At 44.4% G+C, this 16,689-nt stretch overlaps 6 protein-coding genes across 7 annotated transcripts; 2 read left to right on the forward strand and 4 right to left on the reverse strand.

The window, feature by feature from the left end:
- Positions 1-610: 610 nt before the first annotated feature.
- On the reverse strand, positions 611-3,610 carry LOC128277518 (translation initiation factor eIF-2B subunit delta). The gene is made up of 4 exons (XM_053015988.1): positions 3,476-3,610; positions 1,439-3,339; positions 1,005-1,363; positions 611-936 (listed from the first exon to the last, which is right to left on the reverse strand). The coding sequence occupies exons 1-4, from the start codon at positions 3,515-3,517 to the stop codon at positions 713-715; spliced, it is 2,526 nt and encodes an 841-aa protein (XP_052871948.1). The 5' UTR covers positions 3,518-3,610; the 3' UTR covers positions 611-712.
- Positions 3,611-4,695: 1,085 nt separating this feature from the next.
- LOC128268061 (partner of Y14 and mago) lies at positions 4,696-5,691 on the forward strand. The gene is made up of 2 exons (XM_053005068.1): positions 4,696-4,723; positions 4,791-5,691. Exons 1-2 carry the CDS (start codon positions 4,696-4,698, stop codon positions 5,546-5,548), a joined length of 786 nt encoding a protein of 261 aa, XP_052861028.1. The 3' UTR covers positions 5,549-5,691.
- A 565-nt stretch (positions 5,692-6,256) lies between these two features.
- Positions 6,257-6,944, reverse strand: LOC128267911 (transmembrane protein 258). The gene is made up of 2 exons (XM_053004863.1): positions 6,820-6,944; positions 6,257-6,741 (listed from the first exon to the last, which is right to left on the reverse strand). The coding sequence occupies exon 2, from the start codon at positions 6,705-6,707 to the stop codon at positions 6,465-6,467; it is 243 nt and encodes an 80-aa protein (XP_052860823.1). The 5' UTR covers positions 6,708-6,741; positions 6,820-6,944; the 3' UTR covers positions 6,257-6,464.
- Positions 6,945-7,843: 899 nt separating this feature from the next.
- On the reverse strand, positions 7,844-10,029 carry LOC128277955 (tumor susceptibility gene 101 protein). Of its 2 annotated transcripts, none has more exons than XM_053016567.1 (7): positions 9,799-10,029; positions 9,651-9,735; positions 9,348-9,577; positions 9,183-9,279; positions 8,914-9,125; positions 8,510-8,847; positions 7,844-8,415 (listed from the first exon to the last, which is right to left on the reverse strand). In XM_053016567.1, exons 1-7 carry the CDS (start codon positions 9,841-9,843, stop codon positions 8,229-8,231), a joined length of 1,194 nt encoding a protein of 397 aa, XP_052872527.1. In that variant the 5' UTR covers positions 9,844-10,029; the 3' UTR covers positions 7,844-8,228. The 2 variants fall into 2 exon arrangements, with proteins under 2 accessions (XP_052872527.1, XP_052872528.1); XM_053016568.1 differs by having other exon boundaries at positions 9,656-9,735; positions 9,799-9,831.
- Positions 10,030-10,910: 881 nt separating this feature from the next.
- On the forward strand, positions 10,911-13,356 carry LOC128277693 (NF-kappa-B essential modulator). The gene is made up of 3 exons (XM_053016192.1): positions 10,911-12,109; positions 12,179-12,504; positions 12,573-13,356. The coding sequence occupies exons 1-3, from the start codon at positions 11,048-11,050 to the stop codon at positions 12,760-12,762; spliced, it is 1,578 nt and encodes a 525-aa protein (XP_052872152.1). The 5' UTR covers positions 10,911-11,047; the 3' UTR covers positions 12,763-13,356.
- A 236-nt stretch (positions 13,357-13,592) lies between these two features.
- Positions 13,593-15,488, reverse strand: LOC128278919 (differentially expressed in FDCP 8 homolog). The gene is made up of 5 exons (XM_053017643.1): positions 14,798-15,488; positions 14,571-14,735; positions 14,459-14,503; positions 13,921-14,387; positions 13,593-13,846 (listed from the first exon to the last, which is right to left on the reverse strand). The coding sequence occupies exons 1-5, from the start codon at positions 15,486-15,488 to the stop codon at positions 13,631-13,633; spliced, it is 1,584 nt and encodes a 527-aa protein (XP_052873603.1). The 3' UTR covers positions 13,593-13,630.
- Positions 15,489-16,689: the final 1,201 nt, after the last annotated feature.

A 16,689-nucleotide genomic window follows, 5' to 3' on the forward strand; every position in this document is an offset into this window, starting at 1 on the left:
ACAGAGACTCCCTCGACCACTCGCCCTTGAGCGCCTTCTCGTCCACAAACTCTGTCAGCCGGCCATTCTTAAATCGTAGTCGATGCATTATCTCGACGCCTACCGCGTTCTCGGGACGGCCTCAAGAGACTTAACGTACTAGATCGTCGTTGTCCATTCTCATGACATGCCCATCCTACCGGAGCTTGACGCTGCCCGACTGTATGGTCGTCGTACAGTGCGTTCGGTTCGCTGTTGTACCTGCACCCCCGTTGTGCTTCCATTCCACATATACGGGGCCCAAAATCAATCTGTTGATCGTCCACGACGGAGAACAGATCCTTAACGCAATATTTAAGGTCCCATATCGTTTAAGGACCGCCTCTTAAGGAAACAAGTTACGGATGCCTGCCTACCATCTGAAGTCCGCCATCGTGTTAACCATCCGCGCAAGAGATTGGGGGCCACCCGAGCCTGCACGTTGATGAGGCTCGATCGAAAACCCATAAAGAACGAGACAATTCGTATGAAACCCCATAGATGGGTTCAACCTTCGAGAACCGTCCGTTCCTACCGCGTTTCAGAATTAATTGCATTGCAGTGGTTAATCATAATATATTTCCCACTTTTGAAACACATCTTAAGCTGATTTCGTTGTTAGCAATAAACAATAGTAGTGTTATCTTTTTTATGTCGCCTTCGCCTTTCCTGGAAAACGATTTTGTAACGGCCATTAGTACGCTACATCGGATGGTTTTATACGCAAAATCACTGGTACGCTGGTGCAGGGCAAAATCGCTACCTCGGTAACGACAGCCGTCACTAACTCCGGCGGCGTTACATCGTAGTGCAGGTTTAATATAGTCAAAGAACTTATCGTTTCCCAGCCGGTCAGCATTGGCTTCGCCTCGGCCAAATCACGCGTCCTCGGGGACAGCACCAGGTCGTTTGGATTTCCTAAAATAAAGAATGATTGGACCAACCATTTAGTTTGATGTTTTGATCTTTTCCATTCGTTTCCCTACCAAGCTCGTTGTAGACGAAGGCATCGGTTTGGACACGTTCAGTAAATTTGTGCGTTTCGCAGCATACTAGGACAGGCACGTTGTACGACTTGGCAACGAGCGCAATCTGTGCGGTTCCGACGCGGCTCATCACAGACCCGTTCGCCAGCAGCGCGTGTGCTCCGAGTAACACTTTTGTCACTTCCGGCATCACGTAGTTAACGGCGTTGATTAGTACGCACATGCAGCTTACGCCCTGACTTACGAGTTGCTCCAACATTGCGTTCTCTTTCTCGCGCGGTCGCGCGGTCACAATTATCACGCGGAAGGCTTTCGATCGACGATTCGCTTCCTCAAGGATGTGCTTGATAAGTGAAGAGCTACACGTTGGCCGAAAAGCGTGCTTTACCAAAATGTTTCGAAATAGGTTAAATACGCTTCGATGTGAAACTCACCATCCGTAGGTTAGAATGACATCGTCATCGTAGATTTTCTCCTGCACCGAAATGCAGATCGCTTCCTCCGCTTTTTCCATGTGATCGCGAATGTAAGCCTCGATCGCTTCAAGCAGATATTCCTTTTGTTCCGAGTCGGACAGTTTTGCGTCTAGCTGGCGGCTGTTCATCTTTACGTGGCGCAAAGCATTCGTCATCGAAACTGAGAAAGGGCGACAACGCTGCAAATATGCGACAGCACTGTTTAGCGTTTCTTCGAAGCTGCGGCAAAACTCCTTCTCCGGGGGTGTCTCGTAGTCGTGTATTAATTGCTTGACAACATTCAGCAATGCCAGACAGCGTGCCTTCGATCCGGCCACCGTACCGCCCCCATAGCGTATGCCAAGCTTCGTAACAACCGGATGTATTGTCGGAGAGTTGATAACTTCGGCCGCAGCCATCTTGGGTTGATGGAGATGATTAAAAAGATTCACAATATGCTTGCGCGGTGGGGCGACACCAACGCTTGGAACGATCTTCCTAACCACAGGCTTCGCGATACCGCTTGTCGAGGACAATTTTTTTGCACAATCCTCTTGCGTTCGTGTGGCAACCGGCGGTTTTATAGCTTCTAATTTTTTAGTCTGCTGTGTGCCAAATTTGGCTGCACGTTGTGCTTCCTGGATCGCTCTTCGTTCCGCTTTAGACAGTGTCTTCTTCGGAGGTTTCGCTAAGGACATCGAATCTTTATCAACCAGACCATGGTTCGGGGCATTATATTGTGACTTCCCTTCTGCCATCTTAAGCTGGTCCCGGGTCGTGCAGGCTGCAGAGACAGAACTTCCAGCAGTCTCGGATTCGTCTGCCTTACCTGTGACTGTTGCATCGGTTATGTGCAATTCTTTCAATTTCTCACAAATGCTTGCATCCGTGTCGGACTTGGCCAACGGCGCAACGGCACCTGGCTGTTTTGAGTGTTCCTCTTTCGTTTCATCTGGCTGTCGCTGTTTCGTTCGTTCCGGGGGTTGCTGTTCACTGGTAGCGCCTTTCGATTTGCTTTTATTTTTTACAGCCAGCTTAACGGCTTTTTTTGCCTCACGCTCAGCAAGAATTTGCTCACGCGATTTGTCCGTTTTTGACACTTCCGGGCGAGCATTCATACTTGCAAGTTTGCTATCCTCTCTTGCAGGACCGTTACTGGAGGAGTTGACGGGTTGGTTGCAGGGAAATAACTCCTCACAGCCAATATGCTGCAACCCTTCCTTTGCAAAGTCGATGTTGATCTTGGGTTCTTTTACAGAGTTCTGTACTTTATATTGCACCGGCAAAATCTGCTTGCAAGAATTAATTATATATACGCCACTATCAAATGTGAACCGAGGGAAAATGGCATCAACACAAATGTCTTTAATTATTGAACTCGAATAAGCCCTATCGGAACCAGGGAACAACGACCACGCATGTATGTTTTCAATTCCTGCAAAGCAGAGAGCTTTTTCAACAGGCAATCCTATTTTTTTACTTTTGGGCGGCTCTCGAAAATCAGGGTTTGGTCTACAACTCTCTTCGTTATGATCAATGGTTTGCGATTGGCAATACTTCGCAGGAAACACTTCCTCGACCGTAAGCGAAGCCAAGCGATCGTCTGTTGCGTGATCCTCGTGGGAGCCTTTTGTTTTCCGTTTACGGCGGCGACTGGGTTTCCGTGCCAGTTGGTTCAATGTTTCCGATTTGGGTTCCTTGATGGAAGAAGAATCAACGGGGATTTTTGGATGATCCTGATTGAAAGAAACTGCCGGTAGATTGTCTCGTTCCACGGCCAAAGGCGTTTGTTGTGCGTACGTTGCCAAATATACAGCATTAACCACGTTTTGTTGATCACTTTCCACCTTCTTTGCCTTTCGATTGGCCCGATTTCGTTTCTGTGAAAATGGATCAAAAGCTTAGCAAACTTCTAATCGTCAAAAATAAAGATGTGCCAAAGTTATCTAATCTAACAATTAAAAAGACCTTGCAAAGGTTGTGGTAATGCATCGGCAACCGTGCACATCATTGTACCTTTTTCATTGTCCCAGCCTCGGTTGAAGCCACGCTCTCCATTGTGATCGTTTTATATTCTTTAGGTGTTAGGGATATTAGCAGTGCTTTGATTTTCGTTGCAAGAAAGAGTAGTAGAGTAGTAGAGTAGTTCACTGCGCGTACAGGATTCCGAATCCGAATACAAGTCACACGAAAACAAAGAAGGTTAACCTGGTGGTTTACAAGCATACATAAAACGACATTGAAGAAATCTAATAAAGACATAAAGACATTGAAGTCTAGATGAGCGAAAGTTTTGTTAATATCTTCAAATGTCTGATATTATATCCTGTTAAGGACGATCGGATTCGATAAACTTTCTAATTTGCAACGTTGCACGATTCCTCCTTGCGAATCTGCCACGTTGTTGGTATAATTAATTTTTAGTCGTAGAAATGACTGTGTATGAAAACTTTAGCAAACACAGTAACATGTCGATGCGAAATCACATTTATCTATTTTAGTAAATTTAGTCACTTCGAGAACAGAATCTTACCTCTCCTAACCAAGATGGAAATTCTCAGAGACGTTTGTTGCTTTTGTTGATCTCTTTTTTGACAGCTTTCGATCAAACCACGAAACTATGGAGTACGTTCGCAAAGTACTACAACCATTTTGTAATCTCAAAACTGTTTTAATTCTCGCATCAAAACTCAATGGATCTTGAACTTGCAAATATAAACACAAATAATCTGTCAAAAATCAAAACAGCCCGAAATATTTCGCCGAAGTATTTCGTTGACGATCCGAAATTTCATTTCCGAAACGAACTTCGGATGTGTGCTGACGCCTTAATAGCTGCTGTGCGAGACCGTCTCTATTATGAAAACAAATATTAGGAAACAGTACAATAAATTTATAAGACGCCGCGCTTTGAAATTTTTCGCTAAAGGTTTCATTTCTTACCCCTCATTGACTGTTTCCTACCCCCCACAAATCGGAGCGAGAAATGTCATTTGCATTTCTGTTTGTTTGTATAAACAGTGAAACCAAAGGATCACACATTTCTTTCCTACATAAGGAATAAGTTAAAAATAACCCTATCGGCTACAGTAGCTCCAAAGGAGGTGTCGAAGCCCTCCTCCGAGAAGGCACTATTATTCTTGTAGCGAGCGTCCGGTTTTCGATCGTCCGAGAGACTGTGCGCGGTGCACTGTTTGTTTTTTTTCTTTAATTTCTTTACCGGCGTGCTAGCCACAATGACTACCTACAGAACCGATAGTCAAGGTAGGACAGAAACACTTAGGACCTTGTACATACCAAAGACTAATATGATCTGTTCAATCCACGACAGGAAAATTCATTCCTGCTTCACAGCGTCCGGATGGTACGTGGCGGAAGCCAAGGCGAGTGCGCGACGGCTACGTGCCACAAGAGGAAGTGCCCCTGTATGAAAGCAAAGGTAAACAGTTTGCCCAGAAGCCGGTTCTGCCGCCCGGCTTGTCACTAGAGGTGGTGCAGAAAGCGAAAGAGAAGCGTGAACGTGAACGACTTCGTCAGCAGCGTGAAGAATTGCGCAAAGCTCAACAGCCAAGCGCTATTGTCGTGGACGAAGGCGAGAAACAGAAATCTATCGTAGCTACTAGCGGTGGGAAGGGTCGCTGTAAAAAGACACCTGAACTGCCCGATATTCTGCTAGATGAGCGGCCTGCGGCCACCATCAGTGTTGTGCAACACAAACCGAAACATTCTAAATCGGTTGTACATCCTCCATCCCAGCAAAAGGCACCAGAGCCAAAAACGATTACCCTTACGGCTATTGCGGATGAAGAACTTGCTGCAGCGTTAGCAATGGGCGTACATATTACTAATAACCACCAACCGCCTGCGTTGACGGGAGCAGAGCAACCGCAGCCCGAACTGGTGAAAAAGATGCGCAAATTGCGAAAGAAGATACGCGAAATTGAAGCGATCGAGGAGAGGCTCCGGACAAATGATGGCCCACGACCAGATAAGGACCAGTTGGAGAAAGTAAAACGAAAAGCGGAGATATTACGAGAGATGGATGCGCTGGAAGCGCAACCGCCGTCGCTAGACGGGACTGCCATGTGATGTCGAAAATAGTACGTGGAAGCTCGCCGAGAGCAACTAACTAGATCATTAGTCGCTTAGTAGTTCGTTTCACCTTGATCGTTGCCCCCCCCTTACTGGGCACGACCGCTACCAGTGGTACAAATACACGACCGCGATGGTCTCCGGAGAACTTGCGGGGGAGCTGCACCTATCGATCAAAGAGTGTACTAGCCCTTTCTTCACTCTCGTGGATCTCGAGGCTAATAGATACGAGAGACACTCGCGATGGAAGCAATCCCCCGAGGGCCAGCAATCGAAACGAAGTATCGCTTTTTGGGAAAAGCGATACGAGCAGTCACTCTCAGTCTGTGTGACTGTGGAACAGCGTGTAAAAAAAGTTGCCAGCATTTATTTTGTCACAACACTAGCGAAGATGTATGGTTCGGTTATTTCGCATGAAAACCGTAATCGGAAAAAGCCACTGCTCATCTACGCTATTCCCGTAACCAACCAGCTCCAACATCGTTTAACGTAAAAAGCCTCACTAAGTAGAAGATAAGCATCTCTGTAGGCGTAGCTGATAAGGCTGCTTAAGAAGAAGGAGCATATGTTTTAAAGAGTTTGTTATGCGAGATCAAAAGTGAAAGGAACACAATTGTTTAAATTAAGAGTAAGTCAAATAAATGTTTGAAAGATAAAGTGAACGAATATCTGGTTAGAAGTGTATTATTAAGTCAGTCGCTACTGTATTTCTTATACATCTGCACTGCTTTTACATAGTATGGAAACGCATATTGCAATGCGGATATTGACGCCGAATATCATGGACAACACCTCACGATGACCGCGTGAATATAAAAGCAGCAACCGTACCGTTGGCTTATTGAGAGTTTGCTTTTAACCGAAAATGAGTTTGTGAATGAGAAAACGCTGGAGAAGTACACTATTAACTCCGTTACACGTATATCCCAACCGAAAGTAACAAAAACAGGATTCCAAAGCCCAGGAACAACGAGGCGAACAAACTGATGGATAGTTCCTTGAAAATAACGCTTTCCCTCGTCAGTTGCTTTGGACGTGACACTTCGAACACGAAGAACCAGGCTGTGAAGAATGTGCCGAACAGCAGTAACACACTGGCCAGATGAGGAAACACGGCCGGGTTAACTGGCGATACGTAGCGTACCATCGAGTCCATCGTGATAACAGCTTAGAGGTAGGATTCGGTATCACTGTAAACGTTGTGTATAATTATTGGTATGAGATGGACTCTTAATGCCCACGTTTTTTACAAACAACATAATTCTTACCTATGGAAAAGCAGAGAAATCGTGAAAAAATTTCAGATTAACTTCAAGTCCCGGCTCCAGCTTCAGTTTGTGACAGAAGAACATCGCCGAAAAGCAATCAAAACTGACGTGGCCTAGTGAGAGAGTGAGAGAGCCTATCCGTCCTCCGCTCTCGCTCTCTCATGTGCTCACAAAAATAAAAATAAATAATAATAATAATAATACTAAAATGGTGGCTGTCAGTGAATGGGTCATGGGCGTAGGAAATAGACGTCAGGGGCAAAAACTTGTTTTTGAACACCATTCAAAGAAAATGTTGAATTTGTTCAGAAAGAAATTAAATTTTGTTCAAAACGATCGATGTTTCAAACGATGGATTTATGTTTTAAGGCAAAGACCTGCTCTGAACAAGCATAACGATATCATTGTACGATATCTCCAAAAAACAAAAATATTATTTACACGACTTAATCGTTGTTTCTTACTGAAATAACTTTTTCATCCTCGTATTTTATACAATCTTTCGGTTTGATGAATATAACTTTGTTAGGCTAGCCATTGTATTATTCTAATATCCAACCTTGGGTACACGGGCTTTTCAAGTCCTTGGATGTAAGGTTAACATGTCCTAGCCTAAAGGGGTCGAGGAGCCTCAGCAACGTGGTCTCAACGTTTAGCGAAAGCCGCAAAGAAGAATTACCTTGTTTCCTATTTACCCAGCGCCCAACGTTCGGAATATTTCTATGGACACAAACAGTTCAACATCAAACAGGGTTTGGTTCTGCTGTAGGTAAGCATGTTAAAATTATTATAAAACCACCGTTGGTCACCGTGTTAAAGCGGGGCGTTGTAAGAAATGAACACAAAAACGTTTCCATAAATCCACTGGAATATGTTCAACAAAAGCCATTTTCAATCCACCATGATAGTGATGGATATCTTGCAGAGACAGTTTACGGGACAGAAAAGCAGAACTACCGACTACCATTAAGCGCTGATGTGCCTTTGGTTTACAGGCGTAACCTGAAAAAACTCGCTTACTACTTCTGGGTCCTGGCCTGAAAAGGACTCCCTCAACCGCTCGCAACCCCTTTGATGATTCGTTACCACGAACGATGCCAGCGCCCATTACCTTGTGAAAGTAAATAATACCTTATGCAAGATTTTCTCAATTAAATAACACCACGTTCTGTTAGTGTAGTTCAATATTAACGGCAACATTGCGAAGATTTTACGTTATTTGTGTATTGTAACTACCGCGGGGATATTTTCGAAGGGATTATTCGGACACGTTCGGAGAAGATATGAACAATATCACGATTATACAGTGAAAATAATGGCGGCCAAGTTCTCTGGATTCTGATGATAGACAGGTGCAATAATGGCAAACTACGTGCTATGAAAAGTAATCGATCACACGATCTCCTATTCTAACCACTTAAACCCGCTTTTTGTCGACACTTTTGCATCAGCGCTCGTAGTATAAACTGCTTGCGGGACAACTGTCGAATCTGTTTAAGGAACACTTCCAGATCAATCACTCCACTGCGCAATGCTTCGCCCATGAAATAGGTTGCATCCTCGATGGCAGCTTCTTCGGCGTACGCATTCAATAGTCTATAGTGCCGCAGGAAGGATACCAAACAGGAGAAATTGTTATAGAAAGAGTTATTGATTTCTTATTTTCTAGTCCATTTGCGAATAAACTTACTGCTTATAGAGCGGTGCGGTAGTTGTGACAGCTTCATCGACATCGAGTTCGTTCGAGTTCTGTTCGAGCGATTCCAGTTCTCGTTCCAGTTCCTTCTCCTTATCTTTCAGTACGGCGATGCTCTTGGTCAGTTCCTGCTCATCCCGCTGCAGTCGTGAAACTAAGTCTTGGATTTTGACTTGCCCTTCGTTCAGTTCCAATTGAGTCCGTTTCAGCGTCTGTATTTCAGCCTGACATTGGTTCACTTTTTCCTGTACGCGTCGCTTCAGTTTGTCTTCCACCGCACTTATCAGTGAAGCTCGAATGTGTTCCTCGGTGATCGTACCAGTTCCTTGGTTCTGCGAAAGATAACGGTTTTCTAGTCATGCTGTTTCGTTGCTTGGTCAACAACATTTGTTTCTTACTATTGCCGGCGTTGTCGACATGGGAGTCGGATATGAAGGCATTCCATATGGCAGATATCCCTGGCCCGTGGCTCCTGTCGAAAGGCCAGGTGTCGGTTGCCCGTAGTTATTGTAACCAGCACCTGACACTGGATACGGTGGATAAGCTGGCGCAGGATATGCCGGCATGTAGGATGTGCTGGTTGGTGGCACTGGTGGCATGAATGATGGCTCTGAAAGCGAAACTGTTACCGAAGCAATCTTTCGAATTCCAATAATTTTTAGCTTACGTTTAGGGTATGTATCCGGGCCTTTGGAATACACTGGTGGCAGTTCCCCGAAGGTAACACTCATGATTTGAATCAGATCGAGCAGATCAGCGTTTTTCTACAAACATGAAAAAGGGTCGTCCAGTGCAATTTTCGACGCAACGGCATGATAGTGGCCAAACATACCGGATTCCAATCGTGTAGGTATGGCAAATAAATTTTTCCGTTGAAATCCACGTACGAAGATACCTTAATGCGCATCTCAGCCGTCGGTTTAACGTAGCAGATCGGTGCGTTCTTCGGGTGCGTGTCCATAAGCCAGATGCAGATCGGAATATTGTACGTGTTGCCCTTGAATTTTACCGGGATCGTGCCATGTAGGTTGAGTAGCATTTTGGTGTTGCCATCATTAAACACTAGTACATTTCGTGATAAAGAAAAGCACAATCATAACCACTAGTGCTCTGACTATGGTGAATGATGACTCACCATACTCTTCTATTCGATGTTGAAGTCCATGGTAGATACGCAGTACATTCATTACGTCCTTTTTGGTTGTTGTCGGATCTCTGTACTGTAGCCGAGGAGAAAATAGTCGGTATATTTGTTTGATTAGCCAAGCGCATTGGGTACTTACGGCGGATAGCATCCGGGTTAATGCGTTGTCGTCTACTTTGTGCATTTTTCTAGCTGCGTTTCACGTTATGTGCACAAAAACCACCTCTTGGATACAAAACGTATAGCTGAATAGCGTCCCTTTGAGAAAGGGATTAATGGAAATATCTTCCCTTGTTCTACACGCACTGGCTCTGAAGGTCTAGCACTTATTTTCGCTTTTCATTTATTTTTATTTGATGCTAAATTAAGACTAAACATATTTTCCTCTCTTCAATTGACAGACAAATGTTGGTACAGTGATGTTCTATTTTCGTAACCACTGAGCCACGGATAGATCGATGTTTTAGCGAACAAACGCGAACATATTGGTAGTTGAATTGGTTACATTATTTGTGTTCGGAACTTTCACAATCTTCTCATAAATACTTCTTACAATACTATTTTATTCGTAGCAGAAAAAAAACAATTTCATTGAGCAGAATGGCAGCACTGGAATTCCCCATCTGTCACTGAGAAGGATATGTTTTGATATATGTGTGCAGTTGCGGTAGTCGGGTACTTCAGTTGGTGAGAAAGCGGAAGTGCAGTGCAGAAGAAAACGGTGTTTGCCAGTTACGATTAGGTAAAAGAAGGTAACACAGTGAATTTCAAGCTCAAAGTCTATAATAAAGGTAATAACAACAGTTCACAGTGCTTTGAGCCCTCAACACTCAATTGTAGGCGCTCTTTCCCCCTCTCCCGTTTTCTTGTTCGGGATTTTCGTAGGTTGACTCGGGTGTCAGGTTCTTCATCAAAGTTAGGTTCGCAGTGTCTTAGTTAGGTTTCAAAATCGGTCAAATTCATGAAAACAACATCACATTTTGACGTTTCGTGTTTTGACAAATTAACAAAAGTTAAGATAGCAAATCGCAAATTATTTTTGCGCGTCGCGCAATAATAAATAATAATAATAATAGTAATACTTAGTAAAGTACGTTCGTCTGTGTGTGGTGTGTACGGAGCAAAGAATATACTTTTATTAGAGATAAAGTACTTAGTATATAAAAGAGACGAATGTTAAGCTATTGGAACTCAAAGTCTCTATAATTAGTCGGTAGTCGGTACTTAAGTCGGTGGGAAAGCGGAAGTGCAGAAGAAAACGGTGTTTGCATTCCGTGCTTAGCTAAGTGGTGCTATTATTATCGTTCCATTTTATCGGTCAAAAGCGTGCGCATTATTCGTTGTGAACCTGCTGCGTTGAGCCCAACGAGCCAGCTCGTCATCAGACGATGAATACTTTAAACAACGATGAAGAATCCTTCATTATACTCGGTACCTCGCCAACCCCATCGATGGACCCCGTGTCCCTAGTCACAGGTTCGGTTGCCGCCCAGGAAAAGGAAAACCCGCCCCGGGAAGGGTTGTCAAAGCTTGAAATGTCCACTCAGCTTGATTCAACCACATTCAGCTTAGTTCCGAACGGTGCACCACCATCGAGTATGTTTCTCGAACAATCGCAGCCCTTGAAATCACAGAATGAATCATCAATCCTGCCGCCTGCGTCAAGCACCATCATTGAGTCATCACTTCCGACCCAGCAACAGCCAAAGTTGCGATCGATCCAAAACAAGGAAAACTATGCACCGGCCGATGGTCCGTTGGTGTTTGAACTGGGTGGACAGCAGCAGCAAACGGCCTCGTTCGTACTCGGGGAAACGCGCTCATTGTTGCTGCAGTTTCCCAGCCTGGCCCAAGCGTCCATGACGCAGGATGAATTACGGCTACTGCAAAAACTGTCCACCGAGCACAGCCAGCTGAAGGAAAGCCTGCAACGGGCTAATATTGCGATGCGTAAGAATTTTGTCTCTATCCAGCAGTTGCAGGAAGAGACGAAAGTACGACGCGGCGAGCAAGACATTCTTGTTGAGCAGCAGCAACAGAAAATCGATCAGCTCGGCGCAGAAGTTGAAAGATTGACTACCGAGCTCTGTGCTGGTAAAGCGCTCCAGGGCGAACAGGAAGTACTGATGGAAAACGCACGTCGAGGGTGGCAAGCCGAATTGGATGAAATCGGACGGGTTCGTAAGGTGGAGCAAAGCGAAGCACAGCAGGAAGTGGATGAGTTGAGAAAGCTGGCGTCCGAGCGTCAGGCTATCATCCAGAATTTGGTGAAAAAAATTGAAGACTTGGAGCTACAAATCAAAGGGTTCGTCGTGGTGACCAACAATAGTCCAGAGCGACGTGATGGTGATGGCAACTTTATCGCGATAGACACACACCGGGAGCAGATTAAAAAGTGGGAGCGCGCAATGTCTGTCGAAGTGGCAAAAAATCTTGAATTTGAAGATATGGTAACAGAGTTTTTTGTAGTCGGAATTTTCTAATACTTGACACTAAATTTCATAACGACACTTTTACAGCGTAAACTATATGTTGATGAAATCACCTGTCTCAAGGCAAACGTGCAAGCGGCAGAGAAGGTGTACGAAGCATCTCGTGTTGAAGCACAGCAATTCTTCGATGACCTGAAACAGCGGGATTTTACGATCCAGGAGCTGCGTGCGGATATTCAATCGGCCACCGAGCAAATAGGCGTCCTGAAGGCACAGTCTGACATTTTTCTGAAAGATTTCGAAGCCGAACGTGTGGCTCGTCAAGAGCTGGCCAGTGAGAAAAGTCGCATTTTGGAGGAATTTGAAGTGCTTCAACGTCGAAACAGGGAACTGGCGGAGCAGATTGCCCAAGCGTACGTCTTTGAACAGTATGAGATGGATGGATGGAACGAGATGATTTGAAACGGTTCTATTATTATAGGCAAAACGAACAACAACACTCCGCCCAAAGAGCGGCCAAGATGGTACAGGAGGCTACGGCGAAGAACGTCCCTGCTGTGGAAGAAGAGGAGGAAAGGCGCACCTTGCTGCGATGTCCACTGTGTCTAAAGGGCTTCAAGGACTTCGGCACGTTGCAAAATCACGCTTCGGACTGTATGGGAAGCGAATAGGTGGCGATTATGCTGTTGAGGGAGAATGTTTGTTGATTTATTTCTTTATTATCGCAAACGTATTCGCTGAGAATGAAAAATATTAACTTCGCACGATTTCGATTATATCCCCACTTCCTATAGTCGGATCTAGAAGTATGTGTACAAAATCCAAGAAGATAAGGAACTGACGGTGTGTGATGCGTCACCATGCAGCAGGTGACTAGGTACTAATGGAAATGTTTATGCATGCGGCATGCATGAGTTGGAAATATATCGAAACGTTGCACTTTTAGCTGCAATCGAATCCTTTGATCTTTGGTCAATCTGTGGTCTTTTCATAATTTGCTTGTTATGTTTTTGTATCGGTCAGCTTTGAAAAATAAGCCGCAACATTGAAGCATAAACAAAGGGCTGCTACAAACGAAACATCATGACTCTGACTGAACAACGGCTTACATCCTTTTATGGGGAAATGTCCAAAAAATCGTCGTCAAGTTCCATTTAGCAACTGCGGCAATAACAGCGAAAGGGTTTTCTCTGCCACCAAAAGCTCACACTCAGCCCTTTAGGGAGAATCCGCTAGCGTTGTGAAACTGGCAAGAAAATGTGAAATGCGTCATCATGGTTAAGCATTGCAACTGGAAGAAAATGTCCATTAACGCAAGAAAGGAAATCTTTGAGCGGTCTTGGCACCTATCGGATTAGTATGCAGGAAGCACTACCATTTTTTAAACAGACAACCTGATTTTGTGTATGTGTTTTTTGGTGTTTATTGTTGCACTTGCATAAACTCGTACAGGCATCACTCGTACAGGCATCACTCGTACACCCCGGTTAAAGCAACAGAAATGAGTTTCGGGATATATGCAAAAGATTCTCTCGAAAATTAATTGCCATTTTCAATATCTTGCAGGGCTTTCGTTGTCTGAAGTGCACGCTTGCGCAAACGAGCACACTTGGCACACTGCTTGTCCTTCCGCATGTAGCAATCCCTGTGACTAACGGTGTTGCAGCTCGCGCAGCTCATCACGCAAATATCGAAGGGAAATAGTAAAGCATCGTTGTTGCACAGTTCACATATGTACGCTTTTCCAGAACAAATCTTCAAAAAATAATAAAACGAAAGCGTCAATATCTGAAATGAAAGCACGCACGCCACAGTTGATTATTTCATACCAAGCAGTTCCGAATGTGTTGCTCAAAGACTGCGTGTACCGACTGTAGAAAAATAAGTAAGGATCCATCTTCCACTCCTACTAGATCCGCAACACTATACTTTTCAACCGTTTGCATCAAATAGCGCCGCTCACCAAGTTGGTCTGCTACGATTCCCGCTTCATCGGCTAACCGGCATGTCGTAAGATACTGCTTCATTGCTCCAATTTGTTCGCGAATCCGTTTCACATCCACGAGTTTTGGAACAAACGCAAAGAGTCGTGGATTCTTTTCCTCCAAGCATACAATGGGCCGGAGAAGTAGCAGAGCAATTTGTTGGCTTGAAGCACGACACACCTTGCGCGGCACGAAGTCCCAATTGTTCACCACCCGTGCCGGAATTACGCTCGTATCGTTCCAGTGGCACATCGTACAGTAGTAAAGTCCAGTATAGTCGCAAAGCCGTGGTTCAAAAGAGTTGAGTTTTTCTGCAGATCAGATGGAAGAAGATTGATTCAATCAGCTTGTGCTCCTTTCTTGAGACATCTATTTTAGTTACTGGCTTTGAACTCCATTCCGAAGCATCTAACGGGAGTGGAAACATCTGCACGTGAAAAGAGATGTGGTAAATGTAAAGGTTAACGCAAACCGAGGTTAACCCAATAACTTACGACAAGTCATTTGCGTGCCGCATTCGGCGCAAGTATAACGCTGAAACGCCAGCCCTATCTCGGGACAAATGCTTTCGATCGGGGCACTGTGTTCGGTCGTAACGACGTGAGCACAGATGCGGAGCACCTTCCGGATACATTTTTCGTGCACGGCAAAGAAACAATCTGGAAATACATTGCGAATATGTTAGAGCCGCTCAAATTGTCATGTGTTGAGCTCTACTTACCACTGCAAACATACGATGCTACCGAGTTCCAAATTATGCACGAACAGTGGTCACAATAAATTGGTTGCTGTATTAATTGTGTATGCTGTCCCCGCCGAGAAAAGTGATGGCCCAGTATGACTTTGGTGTCGGCGAGAATCGCTGCCGGATCACGATCGACGTCTAGAAGCTCCCGGCGACGATAACGCAACTCGATCAAGTATCGTACCAGCCAATTTCGGTCGTCCTCATCGTGCGTCTTTTTGGTATGAACAAGCGCTTTACAGTTCTCAATTGCCTTGTCTAGTTCAGCCAATGATGCTTCTTGGCCCAGCAGAACTGCCTGCCACTGTTCGCGCACCATGCCACGTGAGCCTATCAAATCCTCGTCAGCGAGCAGCATCCCGGATCCCGGATCTGGATTCTGTTCATTTTCTTTCGAATTTGGCAGGGAGCTAAGCACGGAACTTCTCATTAACTCACCACTTTCATCTTCTACCGTCGCGGCTCGTGCAACTTGCCCATTATCGGCTGGTCCATTACTTTCATCTTCAACGTCGTCGATTTCGTCATTATTGTTACTATTTCGTTCGGTAGCTATCTTTGGTCCATCGGATGAATCCACCAGTGGAGTGGAGCTGGAGGTCCCCGCAAGCAAGAAACTGTTATAGAACCCTTCTCGTATACTCTGCACCACCGTGCTTTCATTCATTCTGCATTCTGCCTTAGGGTGCCGATAGTTGGGAAAAAGCGATGATGGTGCGGCCGGTCTAAAACTTTTAAACTAACTGATTGGTGTTGCTTTTGCCCGGGAAGTCTATCGCTCCGAGCGACTGATTCAACGTTATCAGTGTTTAGGGTTGGATTCTATAATTTTGTTTTTTTTTTGCCGTAAACAAATTCAACCCCGACTTTGCGATTAGCTAAATTGTGCGTTATTTATTTGTCTCTTTTTCTTCTCTTCTCTTATATTTTACGTTTCTGCACTTACTGTAATCGTTCGTAAGATATGTTTTTCTCTTTCTTTGTTCCGTAGGAAAACAACCTTTTTTTGCCTGGAAGGATATTGTCTACGTCTGCGCTTTGGAAGGAAGGCGAGATTAAAGTCAACGCGTTAGGCAATACGTTCGTTTATTTATTCTGATATTTGATTACAGTTTTACATCTTGTTCCCAGCGACAAAACTCACACTGAGATGGATCGCAGATTGTTCTTCCTTTGAGGGCTTCTATTGTTGAATTATAGACACAGGGTTGTGTGTTCTGAAACTTTTCCAAATAAACACACTCGTTTTTGTATTTCATATGTTCCTCAATTGGGTCATCGTTCAGGTCCCACTCCGAAAGTCCGAGCCCACACTGAAAGCACTTGACAAAATCGGCGATACCGGTGAAGAAAAAACCGCTGGCAGCAAGTTTTACGATTTTGGAGTGATGTGCGTTTGGCCAATTTTTATTGGTGAAGGATGATAAACGATCAGCACAATGAATCATTGAAGGGTACACTGCTGGGAAGCTGATCGTTAGTGCTGTAGAAAACGGTTTGGCGTCCGAAATGGACATGTTTCTGTCTTCAATGTTCTTCTTCGCCACTAACGTCTGTCTGAATCATTATTCAGGTACCTGTTGTACCTCATTGTTCTTATCTACTTGCAACTCATATTGATAAAACTTTGTTTGTGATAAGAAACCAAAAGATTGCAGTGCGATTGCAGATGGTAAATGTAGGGTTTTTGAAGTAAAATCTGTAGTGATTTAAAAAAAAACCAACAATTTTTTACTGGGCTTGTTTGGCCAAGATTATTTATTATTTTTTCTAACCTGGATGAAAAAGACAAAACATGATGAGTTTAAGTAATGATTGAGGTTAAAAAATGTCTGAAAATGAAATTCTCTCTACATACAGCTTTTGCA

This window comes from Anopheles cruzii, chromosome 2 (genome assembly GCF_943734635.1).
Source record: "Anopheles cruzii chromosome 2, idAnoCruzAS_RS32_06, whole genome shotgun sequence".
In the NCBI taxonomy this organism is placed as follows: domain Eukaryota; kingdom Metazoa; phylum Arthropoda; class Insecta; order Diptera; family Culicidae; genus Anopheles; species Anopheles cruzii.

What these genes read in the sequence shown, in the direction of transcription:
- LOC128277518 (XM_053015988.1), bottom strand. Translation starts at nt 3,517, where the DNA reads ATGGAGAGCGTGGCTTCAACCGAGGCTGGGACAATGAAAAAG. An exon ending in GTCATTCTAACCTACGGATG is followed by an intron (nt 1,364 to 1,438) that starts GTGAGTTTCACA and finishes GCCAACGTGTAG; the next exon opens with CTCTTCACTTATCAAGCACA. An exon ending in CTTCGTCTACAACGAGCTTG is followed by an intron (nt 937 to 1,004) that starts GTAGGGAAACGA and finishes TCTTTATTTTAG; the next exon opens with GAAATCCAAACGACCTGGTG.
- LOC128268061 (XM_053005068.1), top strand. Translation starts at nt 4,696, where the DNA reads ATGACTACCTACAGAACCGATAGTCAAG. An exon ending in CTACAGAACCGATAGTCAAG is followed by an intron (nt 4,724 to 4,790) that starts GTAGGACAGAAA and finishes AATCCACGACAG; the next exon opens with GAAAATTCATTCCTGCTTCA.
- LOC128267911 (XM_053004863.1), bottom strand. Translation starts at nt 6,707, where the DNA reads ATGGACTCGATGGTACGCTACGTATCGCCAGTTAACCCGGCCGTGTTT.
- LOC128277955 (XM_053016567.1), bottom strand. Translation starts at nt 9,843, where the DNA reads ATGCACAAAGTAGACGACAACGCATTAACCCGGATGCTATCCGCC. An exon ending in CCCGGATACATACCCTAAAC is followed by an intron (nt 9,126 to 9,182) that starts GTAAGCTAAAAA and finishes TTTCGCTTTCAG; the next exon opens with AGCCATCATTCATGCCACCA. An exon ending in ACCGCACCGCTCTATAAGCA is followed by an intron (nt 8,416 to 8,509) that starts GTAAGTTTATTC and finishes GCGGCACTATAG; the next exon opens with ACTATTGAATGCGTACGCCG.
- LOC128277693 (XM_053016192.1), top strand. Translation starts at nt 11,048, where the DNA reads ATGAATACTTTAAACAACGATGAAGAATCCTTCATTATACTCGGTACC. An exon ending in ATCTTGAATTTGAAGATATG is followed by an intron (nt 12,110 to 12,178) that starts GTAACAGAGTTT and finishes ACACTTTTACAG; the next exon opens with CGTAAACTATATGTTGATGA. An exon ending in GCGGAGCAGATTGCCCAAGC is followed by an intron (nt 12,505 to 12,572) that starts GTACGTCTTTGA and finishes CTATTATTATAG; the next exon opens with GCAAAACGAACAACAACACT.
- LOC128278919 (XM_053017643.1), bottom strand. Translation starts at nt 15,488, where the DNA reads ATGAATGAAAGCACGGTGGTGCAGAGTATACGAGAAGGGTTCTATAAC. An exon ending in AGCATCGTATGTTTGCAGTG is followed by an intron (nt 14,736 to 14,797) that starts GTAAGTAGAGCT and finishes ATGTATTTCCAG; the next exon opens with ATTGTTTCTTTGCCGTGCAC. An exon ending in CGGAATGGAGTTCAAAGCCA is followed by an intron (nt 14,388 to 14,458) that starts GTAACTAAAATA and finishes TCTGATCTGCAG; the next exon opens with AAAAACTCAACTCTTTTGAA.